At 42.0% G+C, this 19,128-nt stretch overlaps 1 protein-coding gene across 3 annotated transcripts in view; it reads left to right on the top strand.

Moving 5' to 3' along the window:
* MCOLN3 (mucolipin TRP cation channel 3) overlaps nucleotides 1-19,128 on the top strand; it is a 29,431-nt gene extending 10,303 nt beyond the window's left edge. The window contains exons 1-14 of one of the 3 annotated variants that reach the window (XM_077333146.1): nucleotides 797-1,046; nucleotides 5,053-5,282; nucleotides 6,097-6,264; nucleotides 6,875-7,028; nucleotides 8,991-9,075; nucleotides 9,155-9,251; nucleotides 10,617-10,716; nucleotides 11,883-11,995; nucleotides 12,084-12,233; nucleotides 13,125-13,226; nucleotides 13,351-13,473; nucleotides 15,426-15,632; nucleotides 16,731-16,861; nucleotides 17,850-19,128. In XM_077333146.1, coding sequence (XP_077189261.1) covers nucleotides 5,055-5,282; nucleotides 6,097-6,264; nucleotides 6,875-7,028; nucleotides 8,991-9,075; nucleotides 9,155-9,251; nucleotides 10,617-10,716; nucleotides 11,883-11,995; nucleotides 12,084-12,233; nucleotides 13,125-13,226; nucleotides 13,351-13,473; nucleotides 15,426-15,632; nucleotides 16,731-16,861; nucleotides 17,850-17,856 — 1,665 coding nt within the window. In that variant the 5' untranslated portion in view covers nucleotides 797-1,046; nucleotides 5,053-5,054 and the 3' untranslated portion in view covers nucleotides 17,857-19,128. Of the gene's footprint in view, nucleotides 1-796; nucleotides 1,047-5,052; nucleotides 5,283-6,096; nucleotides 6,265-6,874; nucleotides 7,029-8,990; nucleotides 9,076-9,154; nucleotides 9,252-10,616; nucleotides 10,717-11,882; nucleotides 11,996-12,083; nucleotides 12,234-13,124; nucleotides 13,227-13,350; nucleotides 13,474-15,425; nucleotides 15,633-16,730; nucleotides 16,862-17,849 lie in introns of those variants that run through there. The other 2 variants (XM_077333145.1, XM_077333144.1) reach the window with 2 other exon arrangements.

Below are 19,128 nucleotides of genomic sequence, written 5' to 3' on the forward strand. Positions count from 1 at the left end.
CACGGTTACCCCTCTAGAGATCACCATTTAAACCTCCTGTTTTGCATCTGGCACTGCGAAAATAGTGGGATTGTTGAGCACCTGAGAAATAAAAAAAAATGCTTTGTTGGCTGCACTCAGCTTCATGGGTCACATGTTGTTGCAAGCCAGGTGTATATGCCAGTTCTCTCCTCCTCCTCATGATGCTCAAGTCCCTTCCAGGAAGGCCACAGAAAAGGGCCCATCCAGTAAAATATCAATGATTCCATATGCCACAGGGATGCTTCAGGAATTTAATTTACAACCCCTTAACAGCCTAGAAAGACTGAGAATGTTTATTCTCTCTCAGCATTTTGAGGATAGATTCAAATTGAGTAGCCGTGTTGGTCTGAAGTAGCACCTTTAAGACCAACAAAGATTTATTCAAGGCGTGAGCTTTCGAGTGCAAGCACCTTCATCAGATGAAGGGTGCTTGCACTCGAAAGCTCATGCCTTGAATAAATCTTTGTTGGTCTTAAAGGTGCTACTAGACTCTGATTTTATTGAGCAGTCTACTAGGCTGCTTGGGGGGAGTATATGTCCTTTAAAGTAAGATTTTGTTGAGGACCACTGAGAAAGCGTTAAAGACGACAACCCAAAAGAAAACAAAAGGACAATGACAGACTAATCCCCGTCCCGTGCATGGTGTTTATAAAACCCCTGGAGTTCATCATGACATCCTGGAGGCGATTTCCATTGGGATGAAGCCTCCCAGTCATTCTATGGCGCGCTTTCTTTAACGAAGGGGGCGGGCTCTAGTCACATTGTCTGCGGGAGCGGCCTCCCGTCACGTGCTGCCCGTTCCGCCGCGGGTGCCGCAGTAGCTCCAACCTGGAGGCAGCTCCGCAGCCGCAACTGTGGGCTCCGCGCTGTGCGGAGGCTCAGGAGAGCTCCGGGCCGACGCGACACGAGCCCACGGCCATGACGCCGGCGTCCCACTGAGGCGCTGCCGCCTCCCTGTGTGACTTTGCACTTCGCCGGCAGGCGCCTGCGGGTGAGTGGGTCTCGGCGCACCGACCTCCTGGCAGGTATCAGGTGTCCCTTTTTTGCGCGCCTGGCCGAAATGCCAATAAGCGCTCTCTCGCCCTCGGCCACTGGCACCAGCCAGCGTGGCCGTTTGAGTGAACCAGTCAGCCGAATAGGAGGCTCCTCGACTGCTGCGGCTGTAGCGTAAGAAAGGAAAAACCTCGTCAGGGAAGGAAGGCGCTCATGGAGGGGCAGGGCGAAATAGGCTGCGAAATGCGCTGCTTCTCTCGTTATCCCTCGAAAGGTCGGTCTCGCCTCCTGTGCGCTCCGCTCCTTGCCCCGGGAGACGCGGGGAACTCTCTCGGTATCAGGATCCCGGAGGCTTGCACCGATCACGGGGAAATATTTCTCCCTGGTGCTGAGTTAAGAGACCGGATTAGGAGTTAGAGTTGTCTGCCGGTCACAAACTGGCCGGGCTTGTGCCTGTGCCTGGAAGAGTTTTGAGGCATAGAAATCAGCAAGTGAAATTAGAAATTTAAAAATTTATTTGGGAATTTTGGCAACTCAAAGGCTGTTAAGAGAAAGAAGAATATAGCCTATAAAATGAACGGTGTTCCCGTTATTAGATGTAAAATTTGGGACAGTTAAGCCTGTTTAGATGCCCACGCCACTCCCAGATGGCCTGACCTGACTTTGTGCATGCTCAGAAGCCTTTCCCTCCTTAAGGCTTAACATATTGGAGCAGAGGTGGCAACAGTAACAGGTGATGGTGTTAAACTCCAGAAATTTTGGCTCCAAATTAAGACTTGCCTGCTATGAAGATTGAACAGTCCTATTGAATTAGATAACCAGTTATGTGTCAGCTAGTTATATATGCCTTTATTTATTTAAAAATATTTTTGATTCCATTTCATTGGGAATGCTGATGATATGCAATCTGTCTTGGTACAGCCAGCTACTCACTGCAATGTGGTAAAGATGTACTGTTTCTAGGCTAGTCGACAGTCTTTTTAATTGTTTTGTATAGAGAAGAGAGAATCCCTGCTTCTGTAGCGGTAAATAGATATGGATTTTGTGGAATTTTTCTTCCTACACAATGCAAGGTGGTGAGGCTAACTGGAGAGCCCTTTATTTATTTCTCTGACTCCCCTGCATGTAGCTTGTGAAACCATTCCTTTGATTGGAGGGGTCTGGGGCAGAGGCGGCTGCCATCTGTCATGCCATTTTAGAGTAGCACACACTGCCCTTTCCACAGAGAGGGAGAGCCAATGGCAAAATAACGGGACTAATGGGCTTTATGGTGGAGTGGGGAGTTGAATGTGGATTTCCTCACTCCTAATGTGTTTTTCACAACACTGGCACTCCCTGCCAGGAATCCAGCTTCAGATCCTTGTTGAGTTCGATGCTTGCTGTGTGGCCATTTTGAGTTGCCACATAACTTCCTTGCAAGGTTTTTGTGAAGTTGCTATGAGCTTGGGGGTGGGATGGTGGTATGCAAAAGTGACAGATGACAGAAGGGTGTATAATAATGGTTCTTTACTGGCCTGGACTAATGATAAACCTAATTCAGTACCATGTACCTCATTAGTTTTTAGCCTTTCATAAGCTACTGCCCAAGCCCCGAATAAAAATGTTTCATGCGAGGCAATTGGAGTTATATTACTAGAGATGCACAGGCATATATTTGATAAAGCATATGTCCTTGACGGCTACTAGCCAAACAATATTGAATTTGGTTTCTGTTTGCTGTGAGCCAGTTTGTTAAGGGTCTGTGTGAGAAATCTGAGAGTTTATTCAGAGGGACAAGGTGAGAAGTGCACAGTGTAAAACAATTGATGTTCCCTGGCTGCCAGAAGCTATTGCATTGAGAGGCTGCCTAAAATCCTGTCCCCCTTTACAGTGAAACATCATGTGTTATTGGCTCAGGATATTTTTAATTACTCAGAAATAGCTATCATTACAGAAAAGTTTGGTGACCCCCAGGGTTCATGAGCCATAGTCAGAGTTGGTTCTGCAAGTTAGAGGCTGCCAGTCTGTCCAGCTGCTGCTTGAAGACTGCCGGTGAGTGGAAGTTCACCACCTTCTAAGGCAGCCTATTCCACTGCTGTACTGACTGTGAACATTTTTTTCCTGCTGTCTAGTTGATATCGCTGTACACATATTTTTAAACCCATAGATGGAATGTGATAGTGGCACCTTTGACATGACATTTCTTCTGCCAGCTGTGGTGTGTATGATGAATGACAGCACTTGTCAAAGACTTGTCAAAGATAAATATTCGGCCTTGTTGTTATGTGCCACTGCAGATGTGAGTTTTTAAGGTACTGTCTGTTTTTTGTGTGTGAGAGAAATAAATTCAAGAATTCTGGTACTGAGATGGGACACCAGCAGAATGGACATTTGCTACTTCTTCCCAAATGCTGCTCCAGAAGAACAAGGATCCCTGAGGAATTACATGGGGGGGGGGTCTGTGATGCAAAGGGGAAATTGGTGGAAATTGCCAGTTCAGTCTGGATTCAACCCTTGGTGTGCATAAGTATTTTATCTGCAGTGCAGAAGTATGTGTATGTCACTAATCCATACCTAGAAAGCAAGGAGGGAATAAAAATTGCTGCTTTGTAGTGCAGTTGCTATTTTTTTTCCAAATCTGGATGGTTTTGTCCTATACAGTGAGCCTAGGAGAACCAGCTGTATTAGGAGAGTATGTCAAGAGAAACATAATGACCTAGTTCTGTGACATACTATTTCTCAGAAAAAAGTCCCACAGATGACTTGTGGATCATTCCCATTGAATATGGTGAGCAAGTGTGTTTAGGATTGGGTAGCACCTGATTGGAAATTAGTGTGCTGCAGTCCAGTAGCACATTCTTGGCATGTTTCTGCCACTGCTGCAGGTAAAATGCTAAATAATTCACATGCTCCGTGCAAGAGATAGGGGCGAGGGAGCTCAGTGTAAGGCATCTCAAGTCCTGAGCATCTGTATGACACCTTGTGTTGCAAACAGAGTACATAGGCAATTGAATTAATGCAGGATTTCCACTTCAAGTTTAGTGTATGTTTCTGATTATGCTTTATTTTCTAGAGCCCCTCAGATAGGATAAGAGTTCTACATGCATAGTCAGGTTTCCAACTATTTCCCTGTCCTCCGCAGCCATTCAGAGCCCCTTGCTTGCTCTGAGTGGGCCTCCTTTGTCTAGTACCATTTCCCCCCTTGCATGCATGCAACAGGGAAGACCCCCCCCCCTCCCATTCTGTTTCTATGTCTTCAGGTAGCCGCACATCTTTTGTGCTGGTAAAAAGTCTGAGAAATACAGGATCATAGGCTGCTTTACTGAGAGTCTCAGAAATAAATTATAGTAATTTGTGGATGAGTTTCTTAATCTTACAAGGCTTGAGGAATCTGTTATTTTGGTAAAAGGGTGCAGTATGAAGACTGCGCTGATGTCTCAGGCTTGTATGTAGATGAGGGCTGGCATGGGCTTGTATCTTTCCAAGTTTGTAGGTGTTGCAAGAAACACAGGCCCGATCCAGATAAGCATCTGCAATCAAAAGTAATAGTCATTATTGTAAAAACCTCCTCTGCATAACAAAATAACTTAGTATAATAAGAATTTAAGAACTGCATTTCTGTTTTTAAAAGTCTTCACACTGGGGTATACTAAAAGAGGGTTTCCAAACAAATGTGAGTATATCCAAAGGTCAAACTAGGAAAGTGACGTACATGATACAAAATGTTGTGTTTATGCAAAATGTTTTCTTTACATAGCTCCAAAAATAGTACATTTTGTGAATAAAGTTTGGGAAATGTGGATGAACTCAGTTTTCTTTGTTTAACACATTTGTTTCTCTCTGTTGTGCTTTCTTGATGATTAAAATCCTGACCATCTGAGTTGAATGACACTGACGATATGTGCACATGGATTTAGCTGTCTGTAATCTGCTCCCCATCCCTCAAACAGACTAGCCCCAAATTGGGTTTTAGATCTGTCCATAGCCACAAGTGAATGATGTTCTGTTAGTCATTCTAGGACTGTGTCTGTAGCTTAACCCATGCTTTATATATTCCAGCAATGGAAAATCCTGAAGTCAGTGTTAGCAGCTGCAGCTCACATGATGATGAAAATCTTTATAGTTACAAAGGACAACCTTCAATCTGTCAGGAATTGCTTTTGGAAGACCAGCTGAGAAGGAAACTTAAGTTCTTCTTCATGAACCCCTGTGAAAAATTCTGGGCCCGAGGGCGAAAGCCGTGGAAACTTGGGATACAGCTTCTGAAAATAGTGATGGTTACCATCCAGGTGAGGCTGGGGGAGCCTGAGTGCAAGTTACCTTCTGAAATTTTGTTCTGTCAAGTTATTTCCTGTTTGGAAACATTAGTCGAAGCTATTAAATTCATGATAAATTCAAAATCCCTGATTTAATGCTTTCTTTTGTTTGAGAGAAATGAGCATCTAAGTCGAAAATTCTGCTTAACATTTATTTTAATAATGTTATGATGGAAAGCTTGTTTGGTTGGAGCCATCAGGTGGGAAGGAGATGGTATAATTTATGCAATACTAGGGTAATTTTTGCTTTTAATAACCTAACCCTTTTCCATGTTCCATGTGGCAACTCTATGGCAGAGCTGGACTAATATGTAGTCAGATTACTATTGCTACTGCTTTAAGCAGGATTTCATTTTGTGACAGGACTCACCAGTACTGATTACCAGCATCTTTATAGGGGCTCTCCCAGGCCCTGATCCTTCTTTGTTGGCCTTCCCTATTCAGCCAGAGAATGAGAGACTGGACCCTCAGAAACAGCCTAGTGGGAATCTCTGGAGTGAAGGAGGAAAGTGGCAACCTTACAAATGAGTATTGGCATTTTTTATAACAAAGAAAGCACTGTTTTTAAACAGAGCTGGGATAAGCTTCCATTTTTCTGGAACAATCTTTTTCTAAGGCAGGGCCTCTTGCTTGTGGTTGAGGGGTTAAAGTCATACAAAAATCTCATATCTAATACATTGCCTACACGAACATTCAGTGTTGACAGAAGGTGAAACTTTAAGGCTGCTATAAAAAGTCACTTTGATTGGAATCTAAATAATTATTGTGATTTTCGTATGCCTTTCAGCTGGTACTTTTTGGGTTAAGCAATCAAATGGTTGTTGCTTTTAAAGAAGAAAACACAGTGGCTTTTAAACATCTCTTCCTGAAAGGTTACACGGACAGAATGGATGACACCTATGCAGTGTACACACAAGTGGATGTCTATGATCAGATCTTCTTTGCAATAAATCGGGTAACCTGTCTGTTGTTGTTTGTGTTGTTGTCCTGCAGCACTCCGAAATGCCTCATATATTATTAATAAATTGCCTTATTTGATTAAGGTCCATCTGGTGCAATCCTTAGTTTGTCACCAGCCTCTGATTTTGTAGGGTAACCAGGCAACACCTACTAACTTCTGTTGAAATAATTTCTGAAATGAGATTCTTCACATTTCTTGCCAATGGAGTAATTACCACAGTTCAAAAAGCACTAGGTACAACCTCAGCAGTATGGCTTAAGTTATCTGCTGCTTCACTGTATGTCAGTGAGACCAAGAGAAATTGTTTTCATTTTTTTGAAGGCAACACACCTCCTTTCGTAAGTTTTGTGTTTCCTGGATGAAGTATCTTAGTTAACTGAGGAAACTGTTCATTCTTATTCTAAGAGTATATGGGAAACCGATTAAAGTGCATGTATATTCTGACATCACAGCAGACTTTGTTCATATATCTTTAGTTGAAAAAAACTCAAGTTGGGAGACTAGGACCTGACTTTACCCAGAAAGCTTTAGCCATTTGGCATGCAAATTATGATCAAATGTTAATATTTCCTCAGATGGTGTTAATTAGTTGTCATTGACTTAGTATTTGCAGCTGCGCTCCATATCTGTTGGAAATCATGCCTATGAGAAGAAAGGAGCAGAAGAGACAGCCATGGCAATATGCCAGTACTTCTACAAACAAGGCACCATTTGCCCTGGAAATGATACTTTTGATATTGATCCACAAATTGAAACTGGTGAGGTTTCTAACTTCTCATGTGAGTGTTGAAAAGAATAAAAAGTTTCCTAGGATATGAAAGAAACCCTACATTTTCTATAGCACAAGTTATTCTCATGCATGCTCAGAGTCGTTTTAATGAGAAGGAAATCTTTCTTACATGCAGTAAGAAATCTTCAGGATTCCTCCTCCTCCTCACTGCATAACCGTTTTGACTGTTAGGCCATGTGGGACTTGTGAGCCTGGAAATAAACTTGAGATGGCTGCAGGGGAGAGGGTAACACCAGGAAGATCATCAGTCTTTTCCTGATCGGCCTAAGCTCTTTGTGGTAGATTCAGCCATTGACTTACATACATATCTTTATTACGGTCAGAGACCAGCAAAATCAAAACAGTTCACAGTTACACAAATAATATGGCTAAAACATGGTTTTACTCATAAAATAGCATTATGCTAAACAGACTATGAGTCTGCTAAAATATAAATTAAAACTAAATGGAAATATAGGTAATTGTTGTAATTGCTCTCAGGGTCATTGACTTGAAAACATAAATAAAGTGTTTGACAGAAATGAATCGACATGTGAGTTTTTTTCAGCAGTGCAATCAATTTGGGGAGCCAAGAAGCTTGAAAGATCCCATCAAGAAGTGATGTTATGTTTAGAATGTATACACAGTAAAACTTATATGAAATCTAAAAATTACAGCTGCCTTTCTTTACAAAGGAAATGAGTGAAAAATTGTAGAACATACTGTGATTACATTAAGGCTTAGACACTACAGGGCCAGATTTGGTCCAAGAGATTGCCAGAACCGTTCACTGTAATTCTCCCCCTCCTTTACTGAGTGGAGCACTTTACATCCTGAGCAGACTATAAATGCTGAAAAAATCGTCGATGGACAGTGCAAGACCCTGCATGGCTCCAAATTGCTTCTGAGCAGGCATCCTGTGTTAATGAGTGGCTGCTCATGCACACAGTTTAGAGCAGGCTTTCTCAACCAGAGTTTCATGAAAAACTGGGGTTTCTTGATGGCCTGGAGGGTTTCCTGAATGAGTTTGTTCTTCTTTTGTGAGTGCAGCTTGGTGGTGGGAGGGGCCTTTGGACTCTGGTTGGTGGTAGATTCCTTTCCCTCGACTGAAAGTCTGGTGGAAGAACTCCATTTTGCAGGCCATGCAGAATTGTTTTAGGTCTGTCAGGCTCCTAATGTCATTTGGGAGCTCATTCCACTAGGTGGAGCCTGGACCAGGAAAGCCCTGTCTCTGGTCAAGGTCAAGAGAACCTCTTTGAGGCCAGGGATCACCAGCTTGTTGATGTTAGCAGAGTAGTACTCTCTGGGGAGCATAGGTAGTGAGGTGGTTTCTCAGGTACTCAAGGCCCAGATCATGTATGGCCTTGAAGGTGATTACCAGAACGTTAAGCTTGATCCAGTAGTCAACTGGTAGCCAGTGCAGCTGTTGGAGCATGGGCCCGGTGTGGGCCCTCCAAGGTGTTCCTGTAAGAACCCTGGCTGCTGCATTCTGCACCAACTGGAGTTTCCAGATCAGGGATAAGGGTAGGCCCTAGTAGAGCAAGTTGCAGAAAACCTGCCTAGAGATGCCCATAGCTTAGATCACTGTGGTTAGGTGTTCTGGGGCCAGTAGCTTGGGATAGATGGAAGAATGCTAGCTGGGCTACGTTCGTGATCTGTTCCTCCATGGCGAGAGAGGTGTCAAAAATCATGCAGCTAGTAGCTAATGATGGGCCTGGAGGGAGGTGGGAAGGGAAGGGGCCCTGGGTGGGCATGTACACACCTATGCATGATTGTGCCACTTCTGGCATTTCTCAAATCCTGAAGAATGTTTCAAGGGTTTCTCAGTGGTCAGACAGCCAAGGAAGGCTGTCTTAGAGGGAACACTGATTGCCTTCTAGCTAAAGCTAACTTTGCCTTGTAAGATGCCAGGTGGCTCCACATGCAGTCCGTGACTCTGTTCTTCTTGCAGATTGTTTTTATGTGGAGCCAATGCAGCCACTGGAAAATGGGACACTGAGGAGGAGCACTTTCAACTTCACTCTTGACTTCCATAGGTGAGGTAGAGCACCAACGGCTTGTCGTTCGTGTGCCTGGTTGCTAATGCTAGAAATAAAATGCCAAACTGTCTTCTAGACTTGTGACTGTGCAGCTCACGTTCAAACTGAAGGCCATCAATCTTCAGACGGTTCGTCACCACGAACTTCCAGATTGCTATGATTTTACCCTGACAGTAAGTAGAAGCTTGGCTGAGCAATTCCCATACCGTAGAGATCCAGTTGTTCTGAAGGGTCACTCTGTGAAGGAGATGGGAATGATGAGCCAGAATTACATTAGCACATCTTCTGTGAATCCCAGGGTTGATCCTCCTTTCCACACACAACTTGTACCTGTGTAGGAGAAGGTGATAAACAGTACTCTTATCAGGCTACACTAGATGCAAGCATTAACAGTTGGTTATACTGAACTTCTATCATTATGTCAAACAAACCTGTTTATCATCTTTGGAGACTCAGTTCTGTAAGATAAATTAGAATTCTGCCACCAACACAAGGCCTTCTCTACTGTTGTACTCTCTCCCCTCACCATCTCTCCAAAATTCTTCAGCCGGAGCCAACCCTACTAAATTTTTAGAATCTCCTTTAGACTTTATTTACCCAAGTTTTTATTAGGGAGGGAGGCTAGTTTTTAAATCCCTCTTAAACACTCTGCAACTAAGTATTGTTGATGCTGTTTTTATATTGTCTACTTTTTCTTTTTTTGTGTTTATTGCTGTCTTAAATCTATTTGCAAGAGTTTTTAGAAATGTTCTTGGTTTTACTGCTGGTGTAACAAATGACTTATTAAGACTGCTTTCTCAGCCAGAGTTTCTGGACAGGGTTTCCTGAATGGGTGGGAGTTGTTTAAAATACATATTGTGTTAAAAATTTATCAGGTGATATGACCATACATGTCAGCCTGCCCCCCCCCCCCCCATGGCTAATGAACCATATTCTGCATGATTGCACCACATTGGTGGTTTCTTGAAAACCAAAGAATGTTTCAGGCGTTTCTCATCGGCAAAAATATTGATAAAGGCTGCTGTAAGACTGCCCGGTTTCTGTAGCCTAAATCCACTTTTCACACAGATTGTATTTCTTCTGAGATTCCTTTCTTTAGTAAATATTGTTTGGAGAGGTAGGGGTAAGGTTAGTAAACAGAAGTATGAACACAGTAACAGTGGCCATGGGCAAGGAGAACTCAAATTTACTTGGCAGTGTTTCACTTTTAAGATTGGAAAGCATTGGACCCGTGTTTCTCAGGTTTATACTTTCAGCCAGGAGGGTTACAGACTTATTTTTAAAACAAACCCCCCTGATATTGTTAAGGAGTTGCTCATTATTTACATTGAAAAGGATTACATATCAGGAATAGTATGAAACATGCATGAACATCTGTGAGCTTCACACTTTGAATAAAACTTTGGAAACAAATAATACTTTAGCGGGGGGGGGGGAGATTAAGAAGTCTTTTAATAATCCACATTTAGTTATGTCAATATAATGTTTGCATTTCTGTATAAACATAACTATCCTGTCTTTTGTCCCCTACCACACAGATAGTGTTTGATAACAAAGCACATAGTGGAAGAATTAAAATAAGCCTCGACAATGACATTGCAATCAAGGAATGTAAAGAATGGCATGTTTCTGGATCAAGTAAGTGCCAATTTCACATGTATTTGGCGTTGCTCCATAACTAATCTTTTCAATAAAAAAGCAAAAAATAGAAATTAGTCCATTCTTTTCACAGGCCACTATCATGCTGATAATTCAGCCACTATCATGCTGATAACTCTTGGTATGACTGGATTGGATGGTGGAGTCTGATTTATACTTCAGGCTACAATGTCTTTAGACTGGCTGGCTGGATGTCAGTTTCAGGAAGCAGACCTTCTGTCTTGGGCTTGCTTCACCTATTGGTTGTCAGCAGTATGCAACAAATATTTTATGAATGCGTGCGCAAATGTAATATATGAGATCTGCATTTTTAACAGGTTTATGTTATACGTGTGCACTTATCCAGGGCTCTGGGGATTAGCGACTACTTTCTACTTGTTGGCCAGTCCAGAGATATCACCCAATGGTTTATGGAATTGTGCTAAAGTGGAATTGCCACATAGCCAGCCCTTCCGTTGGCACTTGAGATTTGTGACTTTAGAAAGAAGATGCTAGAACAAGCCTTGCCCTGGGAATGGGAACAGAGCATCTATGGAGTGAGAGTATTAAATTCTTGAAAGGTTAAATGGTATATTTTAATGGAACTGGAGTAACACAGCAAAGCTGCTTTATTTGTACACTAGATGGAGTGCTCTGCTGATCTGTGTAAACTGTTGATGTTTATATATAAGTACACCAAGTCTGTTAGAATACACAAGAATGCTTATTAATTTCAAATGGTACTGGATTCAGAGGCTTTATGCCAGGGGTAGTCAAACTGTGGCCCTCCAGATGTCCATGGACTACAATTCCCGTGGGAGAGGTAGTCAAACTGTGGCCCTCCATATGTCAGTGGACTACAATTCCCATGAGCCCGTGCCAGCACTGGCAGGGGCTCATGGGAATTGTAGTCCATGGACATCTGGAGGGCCACAGTTTGACTACCCCTGCTTTATGCTGTATAGTTTTTCCTTACGATAGCAGGGCTGTAACAATAGGCATTCATGTTTTTCTACATGATATTCTTCCTGGAGATATTCCTATGGTAGGCTAAGAGGAGATCACTGCTCCTCTGCCATGAGGGTTGCCTGGTACATCAGACTGCTTGGTCTCACACAGGTGTGGTAATGAGCGGTGAATCATATGTCTGATTTTTCCCCCCTTAGTACAGAAGAATACTCACTACATGATGATCTTTGATGCTTTTGTCATATTGACATGTTCAGCATCACTGGTTCTTTGCACACGATCTGTGATTAAAGGAATTCGTCTACAAAGGGTAAGTTAAGCTTGATGCAGATTCCTAATACAGTGTCTCACCAGCTCCTCAGTCACAATTTCTTCTTTCTCTCACCCTCACTCTTTAGGAATTTGTCGCCTTTTCCCTGCATCATTATAATAAAGAAGTATCTTTTAGCGATCAGATGGAATTTGTCAATGGATGGTATATTATGATTATTATTAGTGATGTTCTAACTATAATTGGTTCTACGCTGAAGATGGAAATACAGGCAAAGGTGAGATGCTTGCATTAACACAATTTTCAAAGCCTTCTTAGAACCTAGAGTTCTAGTTTACATATTTAAAATAGCATGCATGTATATGCTGAGCCCTGAACCAGCTAATACTGAGGTAATTGTTGGCAGACTAATTAACACAACAGTATACAACCTGATTAAAGAGGCAATAAAGATTTATATAGGAACTAATATAGATAGGAAAGAGAAGAGACAAAATTGATTCCTAACCACATTTCTAGCTGAGAAAGGGGGAGAGACTGTGGCATTTCCAAGCAGAAGGGATAAACTGCCCTAAGAGTAGTAATCTGGAAACAGACAAGAAATTATAATTAACAGAAAAGAGAAGGTGCTATCTAATTGTCTTCTTTTCCAGCAATGTCTAGCATACATATTCAGCCAGGGTTAAAATCCATCAGGTACCAGTTCCACCGGTGTAGCTTCAGAATTCATAGGTTCTCCATTTCTCATGACCACTTGTGTCATGGGGATGCCCCTTAGTGGAAGGAGAATCCTACCTGTCTGCTAATAGAGCAAATGTGTTGTCTGTTGCCTAGTAAGAGTGTCTAGGTAAAGGTAAATGTATCCCCTGTGCAAGCACTGAGTCATGTCTGACCCTTGGGTGACGCCCTCTAGTGTTTTCTTGGCAGACTCAATACGGGGTGGTTTGCCAGTGCCTTCCCCAGTCATTACCATTTCCCCCCCAAGCAAGCTGGGTACTCATTTTACCGACCTCGGAAGGATGGAAGGCTGAGTCAACCTTGAGCCGGCTGCTGGGCCATGGAAGCCACACTGAATTTTGCTACAATTACACAGTTGGGTCTGGGATCTAGCAAAGGCCAACAGACTTTCCATTTCTCTCTCTCTCTTTTTTGTATTTCTGTGAAACAGAGTCTAACCAGCTATGATGTCTGCAGTATCCTGTTGGGCAGCTCTACCATGCTTGTGTGGCTTGGAGTGATTCGTTACCTAGGCTTCTTTCAGAAGTATAATGTGAGGATCTTGTATTTCCATAGAGTTGATGCCTGTTTTATTTTCTGTTGCTGCCTAGCTGTGCTGAATGTTTGGATGAAGTCTAACAGATTTTTTTTGGGGGGGTGGGTTATTTTTTTTGCAGCTGCTGATTTTGACCTTACGTGCAGCACTGCCCAATGTCATTCGATTCTGTTGTTGTGCTGCAATGATTTATTTGGGCTATTGTTTCTGTGGCTGGATTGTGCTGGGTCCATATCATGTTAAGGTACTGTATGGTTTTAATTTTTACAGACTTGCATAGAAATTATCTGAACTCCTTTTGGAGGTGTAATTGTAACAATTTGTCATTTAAAAATTCTTGAAGAAAGGATCTATGGAAATAAGCATGCTGCTAACCCATCCATAGGGGCTTATACTATTGATTTTTGTGCTGTCCATGTGGACAGTACCAGAGAGAAAGACCTCTGAACAACCTTGTGGAAATAATTACTACTAAACATGTAGTCCTGAAAATATGGTATTGGATACAGATTTCAGAATCTATCAAACTTTTCATTTACAAGTGGAAAAAATAAGTGTCTGCCCTATATGACTGTAAGATTTGTTCCATGTTAGTATGGGGGATCATACTGTGTGTAGTTGATCTCAGTGTTCTAGTGGTGGTTTGAAACACCAACTAGGTCCTCCTACAGCTAACAAAACTAGAATAAATTATGCATAGGAAACTTTTTAAAAATATATGCAGAACGGGTATTTGCTAGTTTGTATCACACATATAGATTATGGAGCTGGCATAATGAATAAATACTCAAACCAGGGTAACAGACTGCCTCAAGACTATACTATCTCTTAGCCCAACCAAAGGGTTATTGGAAGAATAAAGGAAGGAGGAGACATTGGTTAATGCAGACATGTTGCCCTGAACTGCAAGGGGAAAATAATATTAGAACAAAATAAGTATTATTATTATTAGAATAATACAATAATTTTTAGAATAAAGTAATACCAGAAACATAATTTTTTTAAAACTCCAAGTTCTCATAGGCCTGACTTCAATTGTTTGTGGGATAGGGAGAGCTGGCACCCTAAGCTGGGATAATCAAAGGACCAACTTTATTTTCATTGTTCTAGAGCAGCCTTTCTCAACTTTTTTACCCTTGAGAAACCCTTGAAACATTACGCCCACCTTTGTGCTAGAAGAATTTCTGAATGGCACCTGAGCTTCTCTGGGCAGCCAGACACTATCCTTTGGCTACTGCCATCTCTAGATGTGCCTAAACCCTTTGACCTGTGGGAAAAAACAGATGTAAAATAGGCACTAAGCCTTTCTGCTTTCTCTGCATCTTCCGTTAGAGTTTGTCCATCCGCACCCAACAGTGGGCCTATTGCTTCCTTTACGTTTGCTCCTCACATAACTGAAAAAATCTGGTTGGGAAGCATAGCTGTGTTACACATCCACCTGGGGCCCCTCCCCTCCCCTCCCCCTCCAGGCCATTTTAGGGGAGGGCAGATCAACATGACGGTGTATGGTCAAATCACCCAATAATTGTTCAACAAATTTAAAGTATATATATATAATTAACTCCCACCCATTCTGAGAACCCTTCCAGGGCTGTCAAGTAACACAAAATCCTGGTTGAGAAAGCATGCTCTAGAGGGATCTGCAGCCAAAACCCTATCCAGAGAATGCAGAAAGGTCTCCTCTGTTTTGTGCATCCCTGATCTTACTGGGGAGGCCACCCTGGCTTCCAGCCCTGACCTATCACATGAGTATGGCTCATGTTCTTCCTTGCCAAGCCTTCTGTAGTGCTTGAGGGAAGTGTGTCACATCCAATCCCCTAGCCATGAGGTCTGTGGGTCACTGCAGTAATTTCCCCTGTACTGTTCCCACTATGGGGTGGTGTGTGTGTGTGTGTGTGTGGGGGGGGGGAATCAGCTTACTGCTTGGTCTGTTGCTGTGGCCAAAGAAGGCAAGCCAGTCTGAAGCAGGTCCATATATGCCCCTTCCTTGGGCTGCTCACACATCCTGCATTAGGCCCCTGTTGTGAGTGTAGACTGGCTTTCACTTCCTGCCAGCCAGCAGCTTTCTGTCCAAATGGCCTAGTACCAAAGAGAGTAAAACTTCCTAAGGAAATGTTCAGTTTGTGTGTCTCACTAACTTTGTGGCTGTATTCAAACATCATGAACTTTTTGTGTGTTCACCTATTTTTTTTCTAGTTCCGTTCCTTGAATATGGTTTCTGAATGTCTCTTTTCTTTAATAAATGGAGATGACATGTTTGCTACATTTGAAAAGATGCAGCAGAAAAGCTATCTGGTTTGGTTATTCAGTCGGATCTACCTCTACTCATTCATCAGTTTGTTTATCTATATGGTGCTGAGTCTCTTCATTGCTCTTATTACAGACACATATGAAACTGTTAAGGTATGTGTGAGGGTTTAGAATCATAGAATCATAGAGTTGGAAGGGGCCATACAGGCCATCGAGTCCAACCCCCTGTTCAACACAGGATCAGCTCTAAGCACCCTAAAGCATCCTAAAGTTTAAAAAAAGCTTTATCTGATTCTGATACAAGAATCCTTGTGTATTTTCTCCTGATAGTTTTGGCCACTGTTACATGAAGTTAAATCTAAAAATGCTTGTTTGTATTTCTCATTTCTTGGGTTTGATATGCCAGTAAGTTACGTCAAAGAAATAATGTTCTAGGTCAATAAATTAAAATGAGTACCTTTTCAGTATTCTCCCACTATATGGGTATTGCTTATTTGTGAACAAATTCTATGTGGTTTGGAATAGATGAGCAGATCTTGCACATGAGCAGGTCTGCACTGAATTGCTTTAAGTGGAAAGCACAACTTGGTCTTGGATGGACACCTGACTTATACAGGTGATTTCCTGATCCAGTTAATGATATGTTCATGGAATCCTGTTTCCATATGCAAGTCCTTTATTAGACTGGTGTACCGGGTTCTGCGTGAAGCTAGTTCTGGGGATGGCAGCTGCTCTTTTGCTTGAGCTAGAAGTCTTGTTCAGAAAAGCTGCAGAACACATGGGGGCTTAGAAAAGACATCAAGACCAATGACCAATCAAGACCAATGACTCTTAAATGTATGGCATTTAAAAACCTGTGTTGAGAAAGCTGGCTCAGAAAGTGCACATCTGACAACAGGCATACTTGAGACCCCGTTTTCCCCCCCACATCTGGGGGGGGGAGTAGAACCACACAGAACCTCTCTTCCTTTTGCTGAGGGATTGACCTGCTCTCCACAGTAACTTGAGGGTGGCATGCATGAAGTTTCTAATCTAATTTGGAGAGGAAGCTGCAATCATTTATAAAACATGTACTGATTATCCACTCCAGCCCTTTTCCTTCACTCGTTTTGCCACTTGGTATCCTTGCATGCAGTGATTTTGTACCAGGGGGAAGTGATTCTGATCAGCAGCTGTTGGAACTGAAATACTATCTATTGCAGTAGTTTTCAGTCTGAGTGTGTTGAAGCTAATAATTGTGCCATTTTTCAGCATTACCAACAAGAAGGTTTTCCAGAGACAGAACTCCGAGCATTTATAGCACAGTGCAAAGACCTACCAAACTCAGGAAGGTACCGATTAGAAGAAGAGAGTCCGATAACACTCTTCTGTTGTTGTAAAAGGTTAGTGAACAAGGAAGGTTCACTGAAAGCTTGGTTCATTTCAGGAAATATTGCTTGTGCAGTATCCCATCTTGATTTTTGCACTCTATCTTTCAGTGCACTGGCAATGCCTTCTCACCCACTTTTCTCTTGTGCTGTATTGGGCTTTAAATGTATTGGGCTCTGAATGTTTGTCAGCATCTTTTATTCTGTCTACTTGCCTGTCTTCACCAAGGAGACCCATCTGCTGCTGTGTTCTTCCTTTGAACACACCTATTTGCACAGTTTCAGTCTCCCCCTCCCAGGTTGCAGATCTTGCACATTCCAGCAATGTTAAGTGACTACAGAGATAGATTAAATAGTATACAGTGCAACAGGTCTTCTGAAATGTCCTCTGTAAAAGGCATATGGAAAAACAATTAGTGAAAATGTGTAGCCTACAAAAGTAAAACATTACTGCTTGTTAACAATAATGGATAGTTTGTACTCCTAATTAGTGTTTTGGGCTCCTACAACTTATAAAACAATGGACAGAAGCAATACTAATGTAAACCTTTTATACAAAACCTGTTGGTTCCTGCTTTTTTATGTTGCACTAAGTAGAAATTTACATTAATTATATATAGACATTCACCTAGTTGTACTGGTGAGGCTAAAATCACCCTGTAGATTCTGAAGATGATGTTTAAAGTAGCAGAAAGATGATTCCTACATGTTTCCAGAATACAGTAGAAGGACTAATCAGGCATGTGGTATGGGACCCAAAAGAACAACCAAACTTTGATAATCGCAACAGAAATAAATTCACACTATAATGTAATAATGTGTCTTTTATACATATAGCAATAGATTGTTAGAAGTCTAGATGAGAACTCCTGTTTATTAGAACATTGTATATAGAATGTATTCAGTTCATCAAAATGTTTTGTTTTGAGTGTATAAATGCAAATAGTATTTTTCAAATCCATAATCTTCTTTGAATATAGTATTCTTTTGTTTCCATTTTTAGGTCTTAAACATATTGACAAGTGCATCTGGAAACTTCTGGATTACATACTCATCACACATTTCTGTACATAAGGCACAAAACTCCACTGTTGAACGTTCTTGCAGCATTTAAATATTCTGACTACGTATAACTCTTGTTGACAACTCTGAGTTCCAGTGAACTTATTACATTCACTAGCATTGAAGAGCAATGCAATAGAAAACTGCCTGTGATATTGCATGCTCGTCTCATGATCTTAGCCCAACAGGCATAATGTTTGGGTGACTGTCCAGTAAATGTCTTTTCGCACATTGCTTTCCCAAGGTGCTTTGTTTAGTTAAGAGTTCTCTGTATGTGTCTATCCTAGCTGCAAAGACTAGTATAGTTGGATGCTCAAGTTGTCTCTCTGTCATTCAGTCAACAATGTTGAGTAGTGTTTTGTCCAAAATCACAGATAAAAAGATTAAAACACACATTGGATTAAACATTCTTGTTTTTCAGTCTCAACGAAAAGAAAATGAAGTGGAATTTATTGTAAAATGGAATGCCTTTTGTCTTTCAAATATAATGTAAGACAGTGGTCCCCAATCTTTCTGAGGCTGGGGACCAGCAGGGCATCGGGCCGCGCCCCCGCATCGGGCCGCGCCCATGGGCCGTGCCTGCGCATTGCGCATGTGCAAATGCGCCATGCGTGCCCGAATCGCAGCCCGGCCCTGATTCCCTCTCCACACCCTCCCGCAGTAAGAAGCTTCCCGGGCCGCAAGCTTGCGGCCTGGGAAGTTTTTTACTGCGGGGGGGGGGGGCGGGGAGAGGGAGCCGTGGCCCGGCGCCGGGCCGCAGCCCGCAGGTTGGGGACCACTGATGTAAGACATTGGGTTTTGTATTTCTGTCCATATTAAACAGGTGCAGACTGTTTGCAATAACATAAAAGGAAGGAATAATGCATAGAACTAACCAGAAATATGTTCCTAACTTTTTGTGCTAGATTTAACGTTGCTAAACAGTGGCCCAGAACCTTGATGTTAAAGCAGATTTTTATAGATGCCTTATTTGCTATCCGCTTACATACTTGGAAAATGGATACAAAGGAAGTCTTTTTTTAGACTTTTTAAACCTTCAGATGTAAAAGCAGTAATCACGGCAGGGTGCTGAATGAACAGCAAGGCATTTTTATGTACTGTGTACAACCTTTGGAAACATTATGTACTGTTCACTTTTTATAGAGAGATGCTGTAGTGGATATTGTATTAAACTTTGAAGTTAATTAACACTGACGTGAGGAGTAAAGATTTAATCAGCA

The sequence above is a fragment of the Paroedura picta genome, chromosome 4, assembly GCF_049243985.1.
Source record: "Paroedura picta isolate Pp20150507F chromosome 4, Ppicta_v3.0, whole genome shotgun sequence".
NCBI lineage: Eukaryota > Metazoa > Chordata > Lepidosauria > Squamata > Gekkonidae > Paroedura > Paroedura picta.